Source organism: Lissotriton vulgaris, chromosome 5, assembly GCF_964263255.1.
Source record: "Lissotriton vulgaris chromosome 5, aLisVul1.2, whole genome shotgun sequence".
In the NCBI taxonomy this organism is placed as follows: Eukaryota; Metazoa; Chordata; class Amphibia; order Caudata; family Salamandridae; genus Lissotriton; species Lissotriton vulgaris.
Genome location: NC_141693.1, coordinates 33,835,255 through 33,861,155, shown reverse-complemented (window position 1 = coordinate 33,861,155; position 25,901 = coordinate 33,835,255). Strand labels below are relative to the sequence as shown.

The window sequence follows — 25,901 nt, the reverse complement described above, 5'->3', positions numbered from 1 at the left end:
GGAGGGGGTCCAGTATGTCTTGTGTAGTAGCCAGAATTTAGTTTGTGCTAAAGTGGTGGTGACCTTGTTGTGCGATGCTGACGTCCAGAGGTTAGACTTTTCCATCTCGGTGAGACGCCTGTGGAGGAATGACTCCCAGTATTCTAAAGTTTTGTTATTGAGTTTGGATGTTCCTGGGCTTAGGAGCTTGTAGAGGTGGGACGTCTGGTGTCCTACCTTATTTAGGTTCGCTGCGTATTGCAGGATGGGGGGGGGGGTTCACTTTGTTAAGTTCTGCTTTTGTGATTGCCACTTTTATTTTGAGGAAATTGTATAGTTTGATGTATTTTAGTTTGTGTGTGTGTGTGTTTTATGGTGTCGAAGGTGATGTGTGTGTCTTGGTCGCTTAGTTGGTTGGGGGTGGAGATGCCATCTTTTCTTGCGGTACTTTATTTTAGGTTTAACCCATATCGATTTCCACTTAGTGTTCTTAATGCTGGCGTCCATTTTCTTGTCTACTTTGAGGAGGGCGTTCCTGGTATTCTTCAGTATGGGATTGTTGGCAATTTCGGGGTGTTTGCTCGCTGTAAGTAGGGCTAAAGGGTCTAGGCCATTTAAGATTCTTTTCTCTAGTGAGAGCCATGCTGGCGTGTAGTCTTGTTTTGGGACTAGCCAGTAAAGCCCCTGTTTGGCTATATAAGCTGTTTGGAATGTTTTAAAATTTGTTACGTTTAGCCCACCCAGGCTCTTGTTTAGCCTGAGTTTTTGTAGGCTGATTCTGGGTCTCTTGTCTCTCCATAGGAATTTTTTTATTATTTTGTCTAGGCGTTTGTGAAAGTCCTCTGTGTTGATCAGTGGTAGCATGTTGAGCATGTAGGTAACCATAGGTGTTGGCATCATTTTGATTGTTTCCACTCTCCCCCACCAGCTGATGAATCTAGGTGATCACGTCTCTAGTCTCCCTTTCAGTTTGTTTAGTAGTATCGATTCATTGTGGTCTAGCGTGGTCTTGAGATCCCCCCCTGAAGTGTAGGCCAAGGTATTTGAGGAATTTCTTCTGCCAAGCCAGCCCTGAGTTCCCTAGCACATCCCTGGTTGTGTGTACGTTCAGCGGCTTGCACTCCGATTTATCTTTGAGTTTGTATCCTGAGGCCTGTGCGTACTGCTCTATGGTGAGCATAAGTGCGGCTATTGACGGGCCTGGATTTTCAGTGGTAATGAGGATGTCATCCGCGTATGCCGCTAGCTTAACTGTGTCGTCCCCGATTGGGATTCCCCTTATGTCTTTGTTGTTTCTAATCATGGCTAGGAGCGGCTCCAGGGCTAGTAGGAAGAGGGCTGGAGAGAGTGGGCAGCCTTGCCTTGTGCCGCTTTCTAGAGTGAGTGGCTCCGATGTTCCACCGTTCACTACCACGCGGGCTTTTGGCTCATTGTAGAGAGCTAGCACCATCCTTCTGAAGTTAGTCCCTAGATCGAATTTTAGCATGCAGCGATGTAGGAAAGGCCATGACACTGTTGAAGGCTTTTTCCGCGTCCAGGGCAATCATGACCGCTGCATTGTTGCTGGTGGAGGCATGGTTTATTAGGTGGCATAGGAGTCTAGTGTTGTCGTGGGACATCCTATTTTTGAGGTAGCCCATTTGTGAGCAGTGTATAAGTTTGGGCAGGAACGCGTTTAGTCTTGTCGCTAGAATCTTCGCATAGATCTTGCAGTCTACGTTGATTAGGGAGATTGGCCGGTAGTTCTTGGGGTGTTGTGGGTCTTCGGGATCACTATGATATTGGCTTCTGCCATTGTGGGTGTCATTCTCCCTTTTTGGATGCAGTTTGTGAACACTTCTACCATTGTTGGTCTAATTAAGGGTAGGAATTGCTTTTAGAATCTTGCTGTATATTCATCTGGGCCTAGGGCTTTGTTGTCCTTAAAGCTCGCTACTGCCTTTTCTATTTCGTCGCCCGTGATGTCTAGTTCTAGTGTACCTCTGTGTCTCTGAGTGCGGGCAGTGGGATCTTTTCTAGGAGCTTGGCTCCGCCATCTTCGTCGAGGTTCTGGTCCTCTCTGTATAGCTCTCCGTAGAATTCTTTGAAAACCCTGAGGATCTTTGTTTGCGATTTGTGATTTGTTTTTAGTCTGTGACAGCGGCTACCGCGTGCTGCCTTTGCTTGTTTTTTAGATAGGAGGCAAGTGCTTTCCCAGCTCTGTTGGCGGTGCACAGATTGATTGCCTTGTATTTGTTCAGCCAGGTTCCTGCTCTCACTCAGAATTTTGTTCAGCTCGTATTTCTTTTTTGTTATATTTGTTAGTGTTCCTGTCTTCTAAGTTTGCTATGTGGCCTGTCTCTAGGTCTTTTATCTCTTTCTCGTTCTGTGATTTTTTTTTTTGGCTAGGTACTCTATGACCTTCCTTCTTTTGACCGGGTGGTTGAGTCCTTTAACATTGAAGGAGACTACTTTGATATTGGCTAGGAGCTGGCCTTCTTTGGTGTGTGTCATCCTATATGTTGCGTGTCGCGCTTGGTTCGTGTTACTCTGTGTGTTGGTTTGTCTTAGTGCGGGGTTGCATGTCCTTTTTGTACTTACTGTGCCCCCACCCTTGTGGCGGTGTGGCCTGTCCTTGTTTGTTGGTTGTCTGTGTTCACCCCAAGTATTGGGTCGGTGATAAAGAGAAAGAAAGTGAAGAATAGATTAGTAGATGTAGGAAGCCCATATGGCTGTACCCGGTGTCTCCCCTCCCCCCTCCCCCCCCCCCCCCCCACTCCACTCCCCTCCTGCACCTCCCCCCTCCCCCGCTGGTTGCTGAGTGGGTGTGCGACAGCAAAGTTCCATGTCCCATTTCCCCCAAGGCACAGTTTTTGAGTTCTTCCCAAGTTCTCTCGTGATGCGCCCTGTAAACAAATCAGCATAACATAAAGGATATATGTGAGGTTTCCTCAGTTCTTCTTTGTGTGCTCGTCCGGTTCCTAGCATCTAGTGGTAGGTACGTTGTGAGGTAGATCTGTTGTGAGGTAGCTTGGTTGGCTATGTATAAACCTAGCGCAGATGCTTCAAGAGGTAGAAGGAATGAGGTAGATCGGTTGAGAGGTAGTACTGTTCGTTAGTACTGTTCGTTAGGGTCCTGAGTCTGGTAGACGCCTCCTTTAGCGATCACTCCGACTTATCCGCATTGTCTGGTGATGCGCTTCTTTTTGCCGCTCCTAGGCTCTGGGCCTCCATGTCCTCTGTTGGCGGGCCTTGGATGTACTTCCTTAGATCGTTTGGGTCGTCGAAAGTCAGTGTACTCCATTTGTCAGATTTTGAATCTCGCTGGGCCCGCAAAGCTGAAGGTGATGCGGTTTCTGCATAGCGTGTCTGTCAGTGATCGGAAACCCTTCCTGGTTTCCACTGTTTGTCTCGAAGCCCTGCGTGAGGATTATTTTGTTGCCTTCCCATCTCAGGTTCGGGTTTTTCCGACCGAAAGCGAAGATCGCCTCTGTATGGTTTGATCTCAGCAGACTGCATATTATTGGCAGTGGTCCTTTGCCCTGCGGTGGTTTCAAAGCTGGCACTCTGTAGGCCTTCTCTATTTCAAATTGTCTATCGAATTTGAGGCCAGTTAGCTGCGGTATTAATTCTTCAAGCAGGGTTGCACAGGCACCAGCTTTGTCCTGTGCGCCCTCAGAAATACCAAAGATGGGATGTTCCCTCCTTGCTCTATCGTCCTGCTCTGCCAGCTGTTTTTGGAGGGCTTTTGAGATCTTTGTGTTCTCTGCTAGCGATTTGTTGCTTTGCAGCGTCACGTCCTCAATGTCGCTGATGCGTTTTTCTGCTGCCTCTATCCTGTTATTCGTGTTGTGTAGGTCGGCTCTTATTACTGCTAGTTCAAGCTGCATGTTGTCGATGGTTACTTTTGGTGACTTGGTCACCTCGTTGCCTTCATTTACCCTCTTTAGGATCATGTCCAGGGTTATTTCGTCCCTTTGTTACAGGGGTGATTCTGGTATGTCTCTCCTATGCTTTTTGGTGTCATTGGATGGTTTCCCCTCCTGTCCCGCCATAGTGTCTAGGCCTCTTCTTGATTGGAAACAGCCTAGTCTAACCTCCTTTTGGAGCGAGGTTAGGGCCTTGTTTGGTTCACCTCTCAGTGTTGAGATTGTGTGGCGGGTTCTGTACCTGCTGGGTTCTCTGATACTCCTCGTCCTCGTCTTTGCTTTTGCACCTGCCAGCTCCTCAACAATTGGCGCACCTTCTTGTGTGCTGTGATGCACCATGGCAGCCTGCTTCTAATCGACCCCTTCCTTCTTCGTCCCCGCTCTTAGTGTTCTTAATGTTCTTGCCCCCCTGCCTTACGGCGTAGTATGCGTGGGGTCTTGTTTCCGTTTTATTGCGTATGTTCGTGCTCGTTACTGCGGGGAGGTCTGGGCTCTATTGTGCTTCGTTTTGCTCGTTTTCTGATGTTGCTTGGGCTGCAGTTGTGCCGGTTCCTTGCAGGAGCGTGTGGTCATGTGCGCTCAATTTTTCGTGGTGGGGGGGCCTTCCGTAGCCTTGTTGACTGTTTTGAGGGCTGTGCGTTGTCTCTTTCTTTTCGTTTGAGGAGGAGGTGTGATCTCGCAAGATGGCCGCCCCCGGCGTTGCTTTCGGTTTTGTTTTCCCCTTCCAGTGCTTGCCTGGTTCCCCGTTGTGGCTTGCGCTCTCCCGGCTGTCTCTGCGTGTCTTGCAGGGCTCCAGAGGTTTTGCCTTGCTTAGCGCTTCCTCCAGGGGGGGGCGGGGTGTCAGCCTGTGTCTGCCCCCTACGCATGTGGTTGAGGGGGAGCAGAGCCATATGGGTGCGGCCGTTGCAGGTAAGATGGCGGCGCCCTTGGTTAGTGTCTGGTTTCGCTTTCGCCTTTCCTCGGATTTTCAGTCTGTGTGCCCGCCGTTCTTTCTTTGTGGGTTGCGCTGGGCAGTATGCTGTGGTGGCGGGAGGGTGCTGGCTGGGTCTTGTGGGTTGCGGGTCGCTCGCTATGCCACTATCAGCGCTCACTTTCTCCGCCTCTGCCTCCGGTCTATTTGGTCGCCATCTTGGTTGGGCTGTGTCTCCCCAGACTTCGGGAGAGGAGATCGGCCCGTACTTAGTCTTCTTTTTGCCTATGAGGGCTCTAGGCGGGTTCTTCTTGTTCCCCAGGTCTTCCGGCGTCAGAGGCTGTTCTTTGTTCTTTGGTCAAAACTCGTTTGGCTGAGCTTAATTCGCCGCTGTGTGCCTCGGGGCTATGGAGGCAATGGACCTGGGCACCCGTCCGCATTGCCGTCCAAGCCACGCCCCAATACAGCAATTTTAGCTAGGGCAATTTTCCCTGCGAGAGAGAACGAGTTTGGCCCATAGTGGTACCTTCTCCTCCAACCAGGCAATAGCGCGACCGTAGTTTAAGTTCCATACCTCCTGCAGGCTTCGTCTGATCCAGATGCCCAAGTATTTGACTGCCTCGGCCTCCCATTTCAAAGGAAACTCAGAAGCCACTGGGGCTTTGTTATCCGTTAAAGGGAACACAACAGACTTAGCCCAATTGATGGAGATGCCAGCCAGCCCTCCGATTCTAATAAATTCCGTCAAGAGGGGGTCCATATTTGACTTGGGGTCAGTGATATATAATGTAACATCGTCCGCATATCGCGAGATGAGTAGGTTCTAACAGAAAAAGTTAATTGGAACTCAATACAACGGACACTTAAATGCCAGCTGATTATGATGATTGCGAACCTTAATTGGCAGAATCCAAGTCAACAAAAAAGATTCACGTCTTCTGTATTTCAGAGTCTTCTGCAAATAGCTCTCAACGGTTCTGGTCACTTTCCTGAAAATAGTGACATTTTCTCTCACTTTATAAATTTGTGTCAATGAATGGCTGTCCACTTTCCCTTCATACGACTCGTCGGAACAGCAGTGCAGTTCAAAGCCTGCCAGGAGCGGAGTTAAGTGCTAGACAGAAGAGCAACGGGACCCTGACACTGCAATAGAGAAGCAACTCTTGTGTACCCATGTTCCACCCACAGCCCACCAGTAGCTGGGGTAAAAGCTGGGCAAAAGACAATGGGACCCTGACACCGCAATACAGAAGCAAAACATGTATGCCCATGTCTCACCCACAGCCCAACAGGAACACCAACAGCCCACCAGTAGCTGGGGTAAAACTTAGGCAGAAGAGGCAGTGCAACAATGACACCGCAATACAGATGTAACCTGTGTTTACCCATGTCCCACCCACTACCCGCTAGGAGCTGGGCAGAAGAGGCAAGAGGACAGTAACACCACAAAAAAGAAGCAATCCAAGTCCCACTCACAGCCTACCAGGAGCTGGGGTCGGTGTTGTGATAGTCAATGGGACCCATGTATACATGTGTCCCACCCACAGCCCGCTAGGACCTGAAGTAACTGCTGAGCAGAAAAGGCAATGGGACCTTGACACCGCAATACAGAAGCAACCAGTGTGTACACGTGTCCCACCCACGGCCTGCCAGGAGCTGGGGTCAGTGCTGGGAATAGAGGCAATGGGACTCTGGCACCACAATACAGAAGCAACCCGTATGTACCCGTGTCCCACCCACAGCCCACCAGGAACACCAACAGCCCACCAGTAGCTGGGGTAAAACTTGGGTAGAAGAGGCAGTGCAACAATGACACCGCAATACAGATGTAACCTGTGTTTACCCATGTCCCACCCACTACCTGCTAGGAGCTGGGCAGAAGAGGCAAGAGGACAGTAACACCACAAAAAAAGAAGCAATCCAAGTCCCACTCACAGCCTACCCGGAGCTGGGGGTCCGTGTTGGGATAGTCAATGGGACCCATGTACACCTGTGTCCCACCCACAGCCCGCTAGGAGCTGGGGTCAGTGCGGGGAATAAAGGCAGTGGGACCCTGACACCACAATACAGAACGAACCTGTATGTACCCGTGCCCCACCCACAGCCTCCCACAGCAGAAGGCAGGGACAGCTTCAAAAGGTGGCAGGCCTTTGAAACTTCCCCCTTCGTGGTTCCAGCCTATCCTGGGGGAGGAGGCTTGGCACCTCTGCCCAGAATGGGCTTGGTTACTGGACCCAGAGAGCCAAAGCTCTCTGCCCAGGGGTCCAGAAACCGGTCAAGTGCTGGCAAACGGCGGGCAGCCATTCCGGAACCACACCAGGAACGTCGTTTTTCAGGTGGCATCTCTAAAATTCCTTCGGAGGCATTTTAAATTCAATCCCACACTGGCATCAGTGTGGGTTTAATGTGCTGAGAAGTTTGCTACCAAACTTCCCAGTCTTTAGTAAAGCCATTATAGAGCTGTGGAGTTTGTAATGACCAACTCCCAGACCATATGTACTATATGGCTTTACTACATTCACAATGTCTAAGAAAGGACTTGGACAATGTAGGGGCACAGGGCTCATGCCACTGTACCCTCCCCTGAGGGCTAGTGCACCCTGCTAGAGGGGTGACTTACTTAGGCCCCAGGCAGTAGGTTGCAGGTATGGCACACAGGGATGGTGCCATGTCGATTCTTGACTTTTCTCTGCACCAGAGCACGCAGCCTGCAATGGCAGTGTGTGGGTGTTAAGATGCAGGGCCCCTAAGGGTGGCACAATAGGTGCTGCAGCCCTTAGAGGCCTTCCCTTGCCACAGTACCCTTGGTACCCATGGTACTTTTTCCAGGGGGCTTACTTGTGGCCAGAGATGTGCCAATTAGTAGTACAAAGGTACAATTTTGGTAAAGAACATAGGACCTGGGAACCTGATTGACAGACCCAGGGCAGACCGAGTCATAGTTCATCAGAAGTCTGGCAAAAAGTGTTGGGGTTACTGCAACAGAAACCCACTTCACTACACCCGACTTTCGCCAGTACAAGAACCCCTATAGTTTGGACCGACACTTGTGTTGACGCGACTCACTGCTACATAAGAACTACCTGACCGCAGTGGTAGAGGACCGATACTTGTGTCGATGCAACTCTGCCCTGCCCGAAGAAAAGCATCCAAGCCAGACGGCCTCCATTACCTCAGGGGATCCTTTCGGCCCCATGACCCAAGCTGTGCCCAGCTCGGTGCCAGAGAGCCCGCACCCTCCTGCAGCCTGCTCCGCCTTCTGCACTTTCGCCCGCACAAGATCTGCCTGTGAAGGTCCGATGGCAAAACTCCATCTAATCTACAGCAGCCTGCCACCGGCGACGGTAACTGCTGGCGGTCTGTTGAAAACCACCCTGCTACATAACTCTGTGGACCGCACGGGTAAAGATCATTGCCAGTATGGACCGCTGCGGCATAGATACCGAGTCCCACTTCTGTAGGTCCCCCTAGTTCCCCACAACTGATATTGCCTGCAATGTTGGCCTGAGGCACCCGAAGACTAGAACTGTAAGTGGTATACATACCTGTTACACCGCACAATTGTTTTCCTCCACAGGGTAATGCTCTGAAATTTGCACTGTCAAACTTCTGAAATCTGAAAAGTAATATGAATGAGAATCCTGTTTACCGTAATGCGAAGTCCCTGGTGTTAAAATAACATTTAATTGAAGTTCCATTATGAACATATGTTGATGTTGCATTTTATAAAACTCTTCCTAATGATCAAAATAGAGCTATATTTATGGTACACTAAATGCTCCTTTTTTTTCGTTTTGTTTGGTCTTGCAGGACATGCAATAATAAAACGCTAGTGCGACAGCTAATAACCCACACTGCTATTGCATAGTTTCTATTCAATTATTAACTTTAGGCGTGATTTTGCTTTTTACTATCATTTTTATTACAATTTAATTCATCAATGAACTTCTTTGTTCTGCTTGGGCGGGGCTGTTTATGAGATGAAGGTTGCAGCTTGTGGGGTAGAGATTAGGAATGGCACTTCCATGGAAATGGGCATTACTTGCGTGCTCAGAATACACGAATAATGGAATTCTGTGACTTCCACTGTCTGAGGAAGATGTATACCTCTGTTTTGTGCTATACGAAACCAGAGGCCATCCAAAATGGATCCCAGCAATCGAGTAAAAAGTCTTGTCATCACATGGGCAAACGCATATTGCAAGCACCAACTGGTGATGCAGGATCTGAAGCTAATCCTAGTCTCTTTCAAGACTGTTCTTTTCCCACAAAAAAATTCCAGCAGTTCTAAAAATTCCTTTTTCTTCTCATTTCTCTTCCTTAGGATGGGCGTCTTCCAGTCCGGTGTCCCTCGGAGAAACGAGCATGAACACAGGTATGTATATTGTGGTGCTTCCCTATTCCTCTTTCTTACGTCTATCTTGCCTTTACTTCCATTTCAAATGTTAACCTGCCCTCCTTCTCCTAAGAGGCTGTGCTGACTTTTTTCTTCTTTTCTATTGTATCCTCCTGAGTGGGGTAGCTCTAGGGCAGAGGTCTTCAAACTTTATTAGGCCAAGCCCCCCTGGAAATTGTTTTTAGGAGTCAGGGGGTCGGGGGGGGGGGTTTGGGGGGCCCTCCCCATCACAAAAATGTCAGGAAATTGGCATTTAGTATCTTTGACAGCTAGTTTAAACCGGAGGTGTTAGTTGACAACTAATTTTCACAACAACGAAACATTACCAGGGTTTTGTAAAGTTAAGATTTGTAAGCTGTAAATCTGGCCCACAACCACTGAACTCATTCAACGCCCTTTAATGGAAAACTTTCTTTTAGGGAAAACCGCCACAAGGTCGGTGCCTGAACTCCACCTTTCAGGGCCACATCTAATACTGTGCAGCCTGATCCAGCTAACTAGCAGAATGTTGGCAGACCTGGCAACCACAGCACTCTCGAGACAAGGTCTTTGCTCTGAAGATACAACTCGACCAATTGAAATTCTCACTGCCATATATGTTTATTTTGTATTGTCATGTGACTGCAGTATCGATACCATGGGCCATGGTGGAGGCAACGAAAATGGCCTCCTTGACTAGAGCTGGGATAGGAATCCCCTGCAACTATCAGGGTTTAATGGGCTAAAACTACATTAAGGCCGTGCACGCAGCTTCTTGACAGCTTTATCACCAATTAACAAGGATTCCAAAACTGCCACCAATTGCCTGACAACACCTGGGTATTATGGAAAATACTATGACAAATGTAATTTTGCTTCAGGCTCTGAAAATGCCTCCATCATAGCAGATTTGCAGAGTCTAAACTGCTGTTAGCTAAAATGCCAGGACTCATAAGACTCAACTGAGACCTCTTGACAACAAAGTGCAAGGACACTGGGTCATAAGAATTTGCACAGCGCAGTTACGCCCTGTGTAAGACCTCATAGCGCTCTATATTTTTCAGCTTATATTTAAGGACTCATTTTTGTCTGATTACCAGGGTGTTCCTTTGCCTTTTAGTAATATTCTCAGTAAAGAAAGCATCACCCTGACCTTCAGAAGTTTGAGATTAATCCAGAAGTTTGCCTTTTTATGCAACCCAAAAGTTGTAGAATTGGAGTGACTCAGTGGCTGCAATCTGAAAGGACCAGCGCAGGGTTACATTTCTGGATATTTGTTTGTTACTAATATTCATTTCCCTTCGGCGGTGTTCAAACCCACCCAAGTTTCGTGAACCTTTCCTTGTTTCAAATGCTTGAACAGCAGTGGGAACTGTCGCATATTCTACATGTGTGTTTGTGTGAAAGAATGTCTACTTCTGATAGATACATCTGCCTTGTGGATTCCCCACCTTGTGAATATCCCCCTTGCGCCAGCAACGTTCGGAAAATTCTTCGTAGCACGCCGGCGTGGACGACGTCATAGGAGCACGGCACTGCGCGCGACTCAGTCTGACGTCACCGACTCCTCATAAGGCCCACGTCGGTGTGATGACGTCAGTTCCCTTTTTTCCGCGTCATCGACGCTAACGGTTTCTGGGATCTTCTGCGATACTTTGAGTATCTTGTTACCATTTTGTGTTACTGTTTCTCTATTGAGTGATTCTTCTTCTTCGTCGAAGATGTCGTCGAGCAGTGTGGTTCGTGTGCTCGAATGATGTCGATCACCGATCCGCATGATGCTTGTCTGTGGTGTCTTGGATCGGACCATGATGTTAAGAACTGTCGGTCCTGCTTCAAGATGAAAATGAAAAATGAAATGAAATGAAAAATAAATTTATTGAGCGCGATTGCTGCCCGGGGGCGTCCAAGCGCTGAGTTGTGCTGAGGCGGAGTGACCAGGAACGGAAGAATTAAGACACGAAGGATTTAGCAAACAGTAGTGTCTTCAAGTTTTTCCGGAATGAAAGCAGATTTGGATTCGATCGGAGTGAGAGGGGAAGGGCGTTCCAGAGTTTGGCAGTGTTTAGAGAGAACAGCCTGCCACCCGACCTGGCTCTCTTCACTCTGGGAACAACAGCAAGGAAGGCTTCCATCGACCTAAGATTCCTGTTTGGGTGATAGGGGGTTACAAGGTCGTTGTTAATGGGTGGGCCTGTTTTCCAAAAGGCGTGATGTGCCATGCATAACGCCTTGAATGCTACTCTCTGCCTCACTGGCAGCCAGTGGAGACTCTTCAGAGCAGGTCTGGCTGACTGGGATCGTGGAATCTGTAGCAGGGTGCGAGCTGCACAGTTTTGCACGATCTGTAATTTCCGGAGGGTCATTTCGGGAGCCCCAACATACAGGGCATTATTCGAGTCCAGACGAGACTGAATGAGGCCTTGTACCGCCACCTTTCTAGCTTCTAACGGTAGAAGTGGAAGGATCTTTCTGAGAATTCTTAGTAGGCCAAAGCATGTGGCGGACAACTTCGTGGCCTGGGTGGTAAACAAGAGTTTGTTATCCAGCCACACTCCTAGGCTCTTAACACTTTCCTTGGGGGTGGGGGGGGGACCCAGAGTACAGGGCCATAGAGAGGTGAAAGGTACTGGGGGGGTTGGGCCTAGGCGCATTAGCTCCGTCTTGTCCCCATTCAGTTTTAGGGAGGAGGAGGTCATCCATCCCTTGACATCCTCTAAGCATTTTAGCAGATCTGCCGGGCATTGCCTGTTGCTAGCGGCCAATGAGACCACTAGTTGAGTGTCGTCGGCGTATGACACAATTTTGATGCCATACGGTTCGACGACACCCGCCAGCGGCCTCATGTATACGTTGAACAGCACAGGGCTCAGGGAAGAGCCCTGTGGTACTCCGCAGCTGAGGGTTTTCCTGGAGGACATTGTCTCGCCATCAAAGATCCGAAAGGATCTCTCCGACAGGAAAGACTCAAACCACCTTAGTGCGTCGCCAGATACTCCGATGTCATGGAGACGGTTCAGCAAGGTGTTATGGCTGACCGTATCGAATGCGGCACTTAGATCAAGGAGGATCACTGCCACTGATCCCCCCTGATCCAGTACCCTTCGAGATTCTTCTGTGACTGCTAGCAAGGCGGTTTCAGTACCATGCTTTGGTCTGAAGCCTGTCTGCGATGTGTGTAGCAGAGAATGGTTCTCTAGGAACTGAACGAGTTGGGCGTTTATAAACTTCTCCAGGACCTTGCTGACCCAAGGGAGAAGTGAGATGGGGCGGTAGCTAGCGTTATCATCGGGATCTAGGCTAGGTTTTTTTAGCAGCGCCCGCACCATGGCTTGCTTCCATGTCGTGGGGACTACGCATGCAGAGATGGACGAGTTGAGAAGTTCCAGCATTATTGGCAAGGTGGTTTTAGATGCCTGCAGCAGGACATCTGGGGGGGCAGGGTCACATGGGGAGCCTGATTTAACTTGGCGTGCCACCTTGTCTAAGGTGTCGAGATCCAGAAGAGGGAAGTGCTCAAGGGAGGGCTGCTCGGGATGAAGGTGCGATCTAGGAAGAGGTGAGGCAGTCGCGTCCCGGTTTGTAGCTACTGATGGGAATGTAGAGTAGATTTTTACAACTTTGTCATGAAAAAAGTTAGCAAGCTCATTACATTGGTCCTGGGTTTTATTGGGCGGGGTTGCTGTATTGGGGCTGGTGCATAGCTTTATTATACTAAAGATTTCCTTCGGCTTAGATTTAGCTTCAAGAATTTTATCTGAGTAGTAGGTTGCTTGGGCGAGCCTGATTCCTGTTTTATAAGTTTTAATCGCCTCTTTATAGGCGGCCTTTTTGTCCGGAAGGAAATCTAGTCGCCAGGCTCTCTCGTTGCCTGCAACGGCGTTTTAGTTCCCTCAGGGAGTCGGAGAACCAGGGTGCAGATTTGTGTATTTTCTTTGAGGAAGATCTGCGAAGAGGGAGGATCGGGTCCAATGAATTTGTAATCCAGTCTACAAAATTACTATTTGCCACATTAGGGTCTGGGCAGGGTAGTGGACGAGTAGCGTCCAGATTGTGTACCCAGGCATTCAAAGGGAGCTTTTTCCAATTTCTTCTGGTCGTGGCTTGGGGTGGTAACTGGGGGACTTTTTGTGTGGTCCAAGTAAACGGGACCAGAAAGTGGTCCGACCATGGGATGGGAATAGGTAAGTCGGCCGTCAGACCCGGGCAGTTGCTGAATATGGGGTCCAGCAAATTGCCCTTTTCGTGAGTTGAAGCTAACACCAGCTGGGACATTTGAAGAGCTCCCAGGTCCTCTGTTATTTCCTTAGCGAATTGGTCTGAGGGGGAGTTAAAGTGGAAATTAAGGTCCCCTAAGACCGTGTGGTTGGCCGAAGCCATAATTCTTTCTGCTATAATCTCTGGAAGAGATCTGTGGAACATTTACGAGAGCGGGAGGCGAAGCTTCTACTTGCAAAGGTAAAACAGAGAGAAGCTGGAAGGTCTTCGAGGTCGACGTCCAGGCGTTCGAGGTCGAAGCTAAAGTCGCGATCGAAGTCGGCTTCGAGATTGAGGTCCAGAGCGAGGTCAAGATCCAGAGAGAGGTCGAGGTCCGGATCCAAGTCGGCTTCGGGTCATGCTTCGAGCTCGTCGAGGAAGAAGCACAAGAGGAGTAAGCATCACTCAAGACATCACTCTGGCAAGGGGTCTTCGGATTTGAAGAAGTCGTCTCGTAAGCATCATAAAGACTTCGTGTCCCCATCTCCTGTGCAATCTTGTGGAGGTTCCCCGGTTCAGGAGCAGGAACCTGATCTGGAGGCACACCATTCTTCGGAGCATGAAGAGAGGAGGTTCCTCGGGCTCCGACTCCGGTGGAGGAACCTGAAAGTCAAGAGGGCCTGGGTGAGCCTTTGTCGGAGCAGCCACCTTCGGAGCGGCCTTTGGGTTCGTACCCTCCCTTTCCTGGCCCTGGGCAGGACCCCTCGCAATTCCTTAATGCCATGTTTGGTGTTTATGCGAGGGCAATGTACCCCACTGGTGCACCGGTTGGTCCCGTGGGTCCATTGTCTTTTAATTTGGGCGTACCTCAGGCTTACGCTCCGGCTCCATTTATGCCGTTCATGCCGACGCCTTGGCTCTGTACGGCGCCGCCGAGGTCGTCGACTCCGCATGCGGCTTCGCCGGCTCCGGAACGTCTTCTTGATTCGGGTCATGGTGCCACGCCGCTTCGTGAATCCTGTCCCGGCTCCTCGTTCGACGCCAGTTCCGGCTCCGTCTGAGTCTTTACCGGATCCGTCGACTTCGGTTCGCATGGAATGGTCAAGGCGCAGGGCACAGCGCCTCTTGGAGGAAAAGGGATACGAGGATTCTGAGTTTGAGGAAGGAGAGCTTCTGGAACAAGGGGATTGTTTTGAGGACCTCCATGACGCTAGTGGCCTGGAACTTTCAGCTGAGTGGGGTTTGCCATCTGTTTCGGATGCACCATCTAAGGACGTGGCTCCCTATCATGTCGTGATAAGGAAGGCTGCAGATTTGCTTGGTCTGACTTTACCTTCTGTTGAGTACAAGCCCAACATCCTCACGGAGGTTTTGCATTCGCCTTCTTCTATAATAGAGCCTACTCTTCCTTTCACTGACGCTTTGACTGAGCCAATAATGGAGGTCTGGAAGAGGCCTTTGACTGCTCCTGCGGTTTCCAGGTCGGTGGCAAGACGTTACAGGGTGGCGCCTAATGACCCTGAATTTCTCTCTTCGCATCCTTTTCCGGAGAGTCTGGTGGTGCAGGCCGCTTGTTCCAACAGGTCTGCAGGTTCATTTCCTCAGGTGCCGGCAGACAAGGACTCTAAAAAATTGGACCAGTCTGCGAAAAAGATTTTCTCCTCCGGTAGCATGGCTCTAAAATCTACTAATGCTACTTGCCTGTTAGGGAGATATGTTCATGCATTGATGGACTCTGTGAAACAATTGTCATCTAAGCTTCCAGAGGATGATAGAAAGAACTTTAATGAAGTGGTCTCCGATACTCAGGCTGCAGCCCGTATGGTAATTCAGAGTGGCATGGACACGGCGGACTCTGTTGCCAGGATTATGGGCTCTACTGTTGCAACCAGAAGGGCCGCATGGCTTAAATCTTCTGATTTTTCGGCTGATGTACAGTCTACCTTAATGGACTTGCCATTTGACGGGACAGGCCTCTTTGGTAAGAAAGCGGATGAGCCTTAGAGGTTCAAAGACAGCCGGGCAACGGCGAGATCTTTGGGCCTTCAGGCAAGGGGTTCTGCTACTAGGAAGTTTAGGGGATTTGGCAGATCCACTTTTCGTTCCTTTAACCAAGGCCAGCGGCAGAACCCTTTGTATAAGACATACAGAGGTAAACAAAGGGGCCGTGCTCGTGGACGCCAGGCCTCCTCATCCTCCTCCACATCCTCTAATAATCAACCCCCTCCCTCAACAGCAAAGCAGCCCTAGATCTGCCATTCTGGAACATGCGGGTCCAGTAGGGGGTCGGCTTACTCACTTTCTACGGGATTGGGAATCGGTTACGTCAGATCTTTGGGTTCTCAATCTCGTAGAAAATGGGTATGCACTTCCTTTCCAGGAGTTCCCTCCCAATTACCCTCCTTGCCAAGGTTATTGTTCGGAGGACCACCTGCTTCTCCTGCAGGAAGAAGTCCTGGCACTGTTCAGAAAGGGTGCGATAGAGGTGGTTCCGGAGCAGGAGGGGTCAGGGGTGCTACTCCCGGTATTTCCTGATTCCCAAGAAGGATGGCAGGTTGCGACCAATCCTGGACCTCAGGATTTTGAATCTCTACCTCAAGCAGGAGAAGTTCAAAATGCTCACACTTGCGCAGGTTCTTCAAGCGCTGTTGGAAGAAGACTGGATGGTGTCGATCGACTTGCAGGATGCGTATTTTCACATCCCAATCCTGAAGTCCCACAGGAAGTATCTCCGTTTTACGGTAGGTTCGCAGCACTACCAGTTTGCGGTCCTCCCATTTGGACTTACTACTGCGCCTCGAGTTTTCACCAAGGTGATGGCAGTGGTGGCTGCGCATCTCAGAAGGTCGGGGATTCCTGTGTTCCCCTATCTGGACGACTGGCTGATCAAGGCAGAGTCGCCCGAGAAGGTGCTCCATCACCTGCAAGAGACATCGCAGCTGTTGTACAGATTGGGTTTTTCGATAAACGTGCCCAAATCTCACCTGGTGCCTTCCCAGCGCAACCTGTTCATAGGTGCGGTACTGGACACTACTGTATGTCGTGCAGTCCCTCCACCTCAAAGGATTCGCGACATACAGGAAATGATTCCTTTATTCTACAATGGAGCGGTTGTTCCAGTCCTGAAGGTCCTTCGCCTGCTCGGTCTGATGGCTTCTTGCATTCTGTTGGTCAATCATGCACGCTGGCACATGAGGGCACTCCAGTGGTGTCTCCGCAGGCAGTGGTATCAACACAACGGAGATCTTGGGGAGTCAGTGAGGATCTCCAGAGAAACTGCAGCGGATCTGTCATGGAGTGTGGAGGGCAATCTGTCTCAGGGAAAGCCTTTCCTTCTTCCGCCTTCGGTTGCCACAGTGATAACGGATGCATCCACTCTCGGGTGGGGTGCTCATCTGGGGGATCTGGAGATCAAAGGTCTTTGGTCTCCGGAGGAAAGGTTGCTTCACATCAACCTTCTAGAGTTGCGGGCGATACGTCTGGCGCTCAAGGCCTTCCTCCCTTCCCTTCGCGGTCAGTCGGTTCAGGTCCTTACGGACAACACGACCGTGATGTGGTACATCAACAAGCAGGGAGGAGTAGGGTCGCAGTGTCTCTGCAGAGAGGCTCTGCGTCTCTGGTCCTGGGTTCAGGACCATCAGATTTGTCTGATTGCAAATCATCTGGCCGGAGTACTGAACGTACGTGCAGACATTCTCAGTCGGCAGTTCTCTGCCGACCACGAGTGGAGGCTTCACCCGGAGGTTGTTCGCGACATCTTTCAGATGTGGGGGACTCCTCGGGTGGACCTGTTTGCCACTTGCGAGAATGCTCACTGTGAAGTTGGCCTGATATGCAGTGCTCACTATTCTAGTGATCACTATGTATCAGTCCAAACAACCCTTATTGATGATTGGTTGTAAGTCAACCTTATAGACCAGCTATCCTAGTAGCATGAACAAGAGCAGTCTTTAGGCTAAACTCTAGAGGGCGTGTTAAGCCAGCTGTTATACCATCACATATACCCCTTGAACACCAAGTGAAAGGACACCACACAAGTTGTTATGAAAATAAAAGGATATTTATTTAGAACACAACAGCCCTGGACTCTTTATGAGGACAGGGCGCTAAGCACAATACAAAGCTCTTAAAGAAATACTGAAAGTCGCACAAATGCCTGAGGGGCACGGAAAACCATATACTACAAAAGTGGAATGCGAAATTACTAGCAGGTAAGTACTACTCTCAGAGACTTTAGAAACGCTAGGCCTACAATGCTGAACCCTTAGATTAGAAGCAGGAGGCCTAGGGACGTCGTGTGCAGAGTGGGAACTCTCACGCGTGATGCGGGACAAAGTCTATGGAGGCTAGTAAATGCAAAAGTTAGTGTTCTCGGGCGAACCCGACTAGGTAGGTCAAAAACGAAAGTGGATCTAGACACTTAGAGAGTTGGACTACGCTGGAGCACCGTGGTACTCTGTTTACCTAGCCCAGGGGCTGCGGCTGCATAGGGTTCAAGTGTCGTCGGGTTCCTTCGTTGACGAACCAGGAGCCTGAAGTGGAAGTTGCTGGCAGGCGACCAGTGAAGATGTTCCGGGCCGATCCAAGGACTGGATCAGCTGAAGAGAGTACCTGTAAGCAGAGGGGACCAAGTTCTGAATCACTAGCCAGTGATTAGATGGGCACCAGGATGGCACCGGATGAAGTCACCTCGACCAGGTGAGTGGGCGACGCTGGGCTCTGCAGTCTCTCGGACCAGGAGGCATTGTCGGCGACCAGGATGGAGGTGCGAGCTGTCCCACGAAGGTATCTGCTGTCGGCGATGCTGGACCCAGGATTGGGGCAACAACTCTTGGCAAATGCAAGCCCACGCGGTGGACTCAAAATGGCGTCTGGAGTGGACCAGGAGGGTCCGGGGTGCTCCTCTGTTGGAGGGGAGCAAGGGCCAGCCTGGAGCAACCAGACCAGCGATGGAAGTGTCGTAGTTCGTCGTCAAGAGGGCTACAAGCCAGCAGGCAAGTGGCCGGACAACGCGGTAAGCAGCAAAGAGCAGAAGGGCCCCACGCAGATCTCGTGGATGCTGGGGGGCTGGACTTCGGTGCTGGAGCTGCTCAGGGTTAGGGCTTCTCAAACCCCAAAGCATTCACTCGAGGACCCCTCAGCGGTCGTGCTGGATAAGCGTAGTGCAGTTCTGAAGATGGCCGGTCCCTCGGTCTCGTCACACCCACGAATCTCAGCTGGGCTGATGATGCAGGTAGAGGTCAGAGGTGCCAGGGAAGCCGGGTCTCGTCGTGCTGGTCGGTCTGGTTCCGGAGGAAGGACGTGCAACCTTTATACTAAAGAAAGGGGCTGGTACGGGACTAGGTCCTGCCCATGGATGGGACCAGGAAGGGGGGTGGTTACACCCCTCTCCCATGCCGGACTTTCCCCAGCTCAGGGGCAGGTGTGCCCCTGGAACTGGTTCTAGCCGGCCTATGCATAGTGAGCACTGGGGTGCCACTTGCAGTCACCTTCCTATTCAGCCCTGCCTACCCAGGATACACAAAACCCTGTCTGGGATGGTGCTAGCACCGCCCCCGACAGGAAACCCTTTGTCCAAGCTCTCCTCGCTGGAAGGACTCCCAGCAGCAGGAGGTCAGACTTGTGTCTGTGGTGGCAGCATCCATTTTGTGATGGTGAGGCTCGAGTTAACTTTAACCGGGGTTCACAGTTACATACACGTCATGTCCCTCTAGAAGGGTGGAATGCTAACCCCGTCGCCAGAATTGGCGAGGGGTTAGTATTCCAATGCTCGAGGCATGAGGGCTGCTGAATTCATATCTGTGCATAGATCGCCGCCTAGTGTTGGGTCCGGATGATTGCACATTGTTGTCCTGGAAGAGTCTTCCAGGTATCACGAGATAGGTGGCTCCTCCCCTGGACTACAGTGCGCATGGGCATCCTCTCCATCCCCAGATTGTTTTTTTCCGCCATTGGGTTCGGATGTCTAATCTTAACTCCAGTTAAATAACTTTTACTCTTTCTATTTCTAAGGCCAAAAGGCCTTCTTCGCGTCGGTATTGTATCGTTCGGTGCCTGGCCCTTTCGGTTCTTCAATCGGCGTAGAAAGAAGATTCTCTCAACTACACAGGCCCCGACTACATCGACGATGGAAAGGACGCCGTTTAAGCGGTGCCCCGTTTGTAATTCGAAATATTCGAACTTGGATGTACACCCTGTGTGCAATACCTGCTTGTCCCCCGACCACGACGAGTCAAAATGTTTCGCCTGCTCAAGGTTCCGCTCGAAGAAAACTATAAAACTTCGACGCGCGGCGAGGCAGTCGGCCCAGCGGTCGACACCAGCACCTGAAAACATCTTCGATGCCGGGGACGATGAACTCTTCCAAGACGATGAAGAGGTTGAAGACGACGCTCCCGAGGAGATGTCGGATCCGGCGTCGGAACACGACTCCAATTTCGAGGTAGACGACCCAAATGAGGACTGCGCCCACGACCAGGACGTCGTCGAGGTAGGGGACGACTATCAGGCCCTCGCGGCCGTTGATGACGACTCCGGTGGAGAACCGAGTCCGCCCACGGGGCCTACCATTAATAATCAGCCCACTCCGGCTCCGGTCGAGGCATCGCCGAAAGGCCTTAGCCAAGATCCATCCTCTTGGTCTACAGCCCCGCGTCATGGCCAGGCTAAGACCCTTTCGAAGGAGCCATCGGTCGATTCTGCAAAATCGAAACCGAAACAGACTGAGGCGAAATCGAAACCGAAACTGCTCAAGATGGTGGTCGGTTCGACGTCTAAGACCTCCTCGAAGGCTGTCGACGCTCCTTCGGCGCCGAAGATTCCTGTCGGCGCCAAAGCTGGGACTTCGAAGCAGGGCACAGCCATCAAAAGCGTCGCCTCGACTGCCTCGGCGCCCGCGTCATCAGCAAAACATGGCTGGAAGGGCAAGGAACCTACGCAAAGAAAGGACTTGCAGCCGCCCCTCTCGGGTCTCGAGGCTGGGCTGGCTGGAAGGGTCGAAGCCACTGCCAAGGCCGCCCCGACTTTGTCGTCGACGCTCAAGGATGGAGGCGCACCGCGCAGGGAGCTCGATTCGACGCGGTCAAGTGAGAGGCCTGTACAAGCGTCTAAGAAAACCGGAACAAGCGCTTCGGGATCGAAGCATGCGGCCTCTACGCCGGTTAAGTTTGGCCTTCCGCCTACAGCCCGTCCAAAGCAACTCCAGGTGTCCACACAGGCAGTGTCCTCCCAGGCACGGCTCGTCTATCAAGAGCCTTCTTATGACGAGCAGACAAAGATGTACATTGACTGGAGTCGGGCAAGCTTACCGTCCTCAAACGGAAGCTCGCGCCTGACCGTCCCTTGGAGGGTTACAAAATTCCCCTCTAACAGAAGAGGGTCTCCACCACCTCTCCGGTCCTTGTGGAACCTATTCAGGACTACTCACACCATAATGTTCACTCTCCTACACAGAGTGAGGAGGACATTAATGCGGACTTTACTCAGATGGGCTTCTCCTATGATGCTGACACTGATGTGGAGGTCTCAAATCAATGGTCTGGGGCAGTAGATCAAGGCGATGACCCTGATGACCCACACACCGCTCCAGACTCTCAGTCCTACGTCGTGAAACCATCACCAACTGAGGACACTACTGCGTTCAATGCCTTGCTGGAGCGTGCTGCCCTCAACCATGACGTCGAGATGCATGCTGAGCCAGTGGAAGAGGACTTCTTGTTTGATACCTTCTCCACTTCTGAACGTACCACCAAGACTTTGCCTATGCTTAAAGGAGTCCTCAAGCATGCCCCTGCCATTTTCAAGGAGCCTTCTAAAGCCAGGGTTATCAATCCCCGGATCGACAAAAAATATAGGCCTGCTCCAGTGGACCCAACCTACATCAAAGGCCAGCTCCCATTGGACTCCCTTGTGGTCGCTAATGCGCGCAAAAGAGCTAATTCTCAATCCACTGGTGACGCTCCCCCTCCGGACAAAGAGTCAAAGATCTTTGAGGCATCTGGGAAGCGTGTGGCGGCGCAAGCCACTAACATTTGGAGAATAGCCAATACACAAGCCCTGTTGGCTAGGTACGACAGGGCGCACTACGACACCCTAGAACAATTGATGCAGCACATGCCTGACATGTACAGAGAGGCAGCTGAGATGGTTATTCAAGTGGGTAAACAAGTCTCCAATGCGTCCATCAAATGCGCACTAGATGTAGCAGACACTGCAGCGAGGGCAGTCAACACTAGCGTAATGCTTCGCCGCCATGCCTGGCTGCGCATCTCAGGGTTTAAGGCCGAGGTACAAACAACTCTCCTCAATCAGCCGGTTAATCCGGACTTCCTGTTTGGCCCCGAAGTTGACACTACACTTGAGAAAATGAAGAAAGACACTGAGACCGCGAAATCCATGGGGGCTCTCCAGTCACAGCAGTTTCGGGGCAATTCCTTTCGTCGCTCCGGTAACAGGGGAGCAACAAGAGGACAGGCTCAACAGCATTGCAGTACGCCAAGGGCAACACGCAAACTACCTACAATAAGAACACCAGAGGTGGTTACCGTGGAAACAATGCCAAAGGGAGAGGCCGTGGCAATAACAACGCCAGGTCCTCCACTCCCAACAAACAGTGACTTCATGTCACTGCCCCCCGACCATCTAACACCCGTCGGGGGGGAGACTCCAGCAGTTCCTGCCACTCTGGAACAACATCACAACAGACAGGTGGGTGAGACAACTTATCCGTTACGGCTATTGTCTAGAGCTAACCTCCACCCCCCCCCCCAACATACCCCCAAGGAGCCGTCCTATGTCCGCAGAGCACTCGCTCTTATTGCAGCAAGAAGTACTCTCCATGCTGCAAAAAGGAGCCATAGAGCTCGTGCCGGCCAACGAAAGGGGTGCAGGGGTTTACTCCCTGTACTTCTTAATTCCAAAAAAGGACGGGTCCCTCAGGCCCATTCTAGACCTCAGACCCCTCAAGCAATACATCCTTTCAGAGCACTTTTACATGCTAACTTTACAACAAGTCCTACCACTGCTCCGTCAGGGCGACTTCCTGGCCACTCTGGACCTCAAGGATGCGTATTTCCACATTCCCATTCACCCAAGTCACAAAAAGTATCTCAGGTTCACCGTCAACGGTCCGCATTACCAATTCAAGGTTCTGCCGTTCGGGGTCACAACTGCTCCCAGAGTTTTCACCAAGTGCTTGGCGACTGTGGCAGCACACCTTCGCAGAGAAGGTGTTCACGTGTACCCCTACCTGGACGACTGGCTCGTGCAGGCCAAATCTGCCGAGCAGTGCGGCCAGGACATGTCACGAACTATTCATCTCCTTCACAGTCTGGGCTTCTCACTCAACTACGCAAAGTCTCACCTGCAGCCGTCCCATGTGCAACAGTACCTGGGGGCAACATTGAACACCCAGTTAGCCACAGCACAGCCCAACACAGCCAGGGTCAACAGCATGCAAACGCTCATCCGGAGGTTCCAGCCCCAGCGGTCCCTCCCCGCGCAAGTTTTCGTGCAACTGATCGGCATGATGGCATCCTGCATATTCATTGTCCCGCACGCGAGGCTGCACATGCGACCCCCTTCAAGAATGCTTAGCCCGTCAGTGGAAACAGGCTCATGGCCATCTACAGGACCTAGTGTTGGTGACCGGTCGTGCTTACAACTCTCTGCATTGGTGGAACGCACTGAACCTTTGCAGGGGCCGACCGTTCCAAGAGCCTGTTCCACAGATAGTACTGACGACGGATGCATCTCTCCAGGGTTGGGCGGCGCATGTCCTCCACTACACGGTGCAGGGACAATGGACTGCACAACCGCAACGGATGCATATCAATGTGTTGGAACTCATGGCAATCTTCATGGCACTAAAGGCGTTCAAACTGCACCTGTGCAACAAGGTCTTGTTAGTCCGGACGGACAACATGACCGCCATGTATTACATCCAGAAGCAGGGAGGCACGCACTCCCCGCAGTTGTCTAACCTAGCCCAAAGCATCTGGAAGTGGGCCATTCAACGGAACATCTTCCTCATGGCAGAGCATCTCCCGGGTGTCGACAACCAGATGGCGGACCTGCCTAGCAGGCACAGTCATCAGATGCACGAGTGGGAGATCCACCCGTCCGTTCTTCGTCCGTACTTCCAACAGTGGGGTCATCCAGACATCGACCTCTTCGCCACAAGCGAGAACGCAAAATGCCCAGACTTCGCCGCCAGGTTCCCACACCCGCAGTCTCAGGGCAATGCGATATGGATGAACTAGTCAGGCAGATTTGCGTACGCTTTTCCGCCAGCCCCCCCTCATACCTCTGGTGGTGCGCAAACTGCGACAACACTCAATGACACTCATCCTAATTGCTCCAACATGGGCACGGCAGGCCTGGTACACCACGTTCCTGGAGCTTTCAGTGGTGCCTCACCAGCGACTGCGCCTCACTCCCAGCCTCCTCACTCAGAGCCATGGCGACATTCAGCACCCAGATCCCCATCAGTTAAACCTTGCGATCTGGCTCCTGAGGTCATAGAGTTTGGGTACCTGAATTTGCCTCCAGAGTGCATGCACATCATCAAAGAGGCAAGACGACCGACTACCAGGGCCTGCTATGCAGCCAAATGGAAGCGGTTTGTGATTTACTGCTCCAACAACAACATTGATCCGTTGGACGCGTCCACGCAAAACATCATCTGTTACTTATTGCATCTGTACCAATGCAACCTGGCATACAGTTCCATCAGGATCCATCTGGCGGCCATAGCCGCTTACCTGCAGAACAGGCAGCACCTTTCGGTTTTCAGGGTACCAGCCATTAAAGCCTTCCTAGAAGGCCTTAAAAGGGTGATCCCCCCCCCAGACACCCCCCTTCACCAGTCTGGAACTTAAATGTCGTTCTCACTCGATTCATGGGGCCGCCTTTTGAGCCGCTCCATTCCTGTGAAGTACAGTTCCTCACCTGGAAGGTGGCCTTCCTAGTGGCTATTACATCGCTGCGGAGGGTCAGTGAACTGCAAGCTCTCACGATTCAGGAACCTTACCTGCAAATTCATGCAAACAGAGTGGTGCTGCTCGCACCAACCCAAAATTCCTGCCAAAGGTGGTTTCGCAGTTCCACCTTAACCAAAATATCGAACTGCCAGTTTTCTTTCCTAACCCAGATTCGGTGGCAGACAGAGCACTGCACACCTTGGATGTCATACGAGCTCTCCTGTATTACATCGACAGGACAAAAGACTTTCGGAAAACTAAGCAACTCTTTGTTGCATTCTCTCCACAACATAAAGGCAACCCTATCTCAAATTCAGGTATAGCCAGGTGGATTGTTAAATGTATCCAAATCTGTTATCACAAAGCTAAGCGCACATTAACAGTTCCCCCTAAAGCGCATTCCACACGCAAGTTAGGGGCTTCCATGGCTTTCCTGCGTAATATTCCTCTAGAAGACATATGTAGAGCAGCCACATGGACCACCATACATACATTTACCAAACACTACTGCGTAGATGTACACGCCAAACAGCAAGCTGCTGTAGGTCAGGCTGTTCTCAGAACTCTCTTTCAGACTGCTGCAGCTGGCACGGGCACCCGCCAGTAAGGAGGGGACTGCTATTTATTCTATGCACAGATATGAATTCAGCAGCCCTCATGCCTCGAACGGAATATGCTACTTACTAGTATGCATCTGTTCTTGGCATGAAGGGCTGCTGACATTCATATCACCCACCCTCCTCCCCGGTGCCTGTCGCAGCTGCAGCTCTCAGAAGCATTTTCAGGCATGGTCATCATTTTCAGTACTACACTCCATCTCTGCCACAATGGCTAAAAACAATCTGGGGATGGAGTCGATGCCCATGCGCACTGTAGTCCAGGGGAGGAGCCACCTATCTCGTGATACCTCGAAGACTCTTCCAGGACAACAATGTGCAATCATCCGGACCCAACACTAGGCGGCGATCTATGCACAGATATCAATGTCAGCAGCCCTTCATGCCAAGAACAGATGCATACTAGTAAGTAGCATATTCCTCGTATGACACCTTACTCGACATGTTTTGATAAAGCGATACCAGAGTTGGCATATAACCGCGAGGATTATAATGCACTTAAGAGTATATGGTATGCGTTATCATGGAACAGCTATTAGGACTTGGTTCCGCAAGCTGCAAACGTGCTCAGCTCATGCCAGAGCACCATCTCACAGGATTCCAAGCACTCTGCCTTCAGGATTGTCAAGCCCTGCCATAGGAGTGACTGATAGGAATACGAGTGTCCATTTTAGGGTTAGATATAGGTATACTATATCTACAGCAAGGGGTGATTACACCACCTTGCCCCAGCTGTCGTGCAGCCAGTTGTCAGATTTAGATGGCCAGCCAGGGGTGGCATAATAAATGCTGCAGCCCCTGGTAGGCCCTGGGTACACCTATGCCCTGAGTTACAGGGTCTGATAAGGTGGCCCAGTACCAATTGGTAAATGCACTTAAGGCACACGTGTCAATTTAGTGAGAGAACAGCTAGGCTGTGGGTCTGATTAGCAGGCC

The 25,901-nt window shown here is 51.0% G+C and overlaps 1 protein-coding gene across 1 annotated transcript in view; it reads left to right on the top strand.

Annotated features, from left to right (window-relative positions):
- Positions 1–25,901, top strand: part of LOC147710052 (uncharacterized) — a 72,048-nt gene that overhangs the window by 20,516 nt on the left and 25,631 nt on the right. Inside the window, exon 2 of the mRNA XM_086920709.1 lies at positions 9,122–9,172. Within this exon, the coding sequence (XP_086776835.1) occupies positions 9,122–9,172 (51 nt within the window). The remainder of the gene's footprint in view (positions 1–9,121; positions 9,173–25,901) is intronic.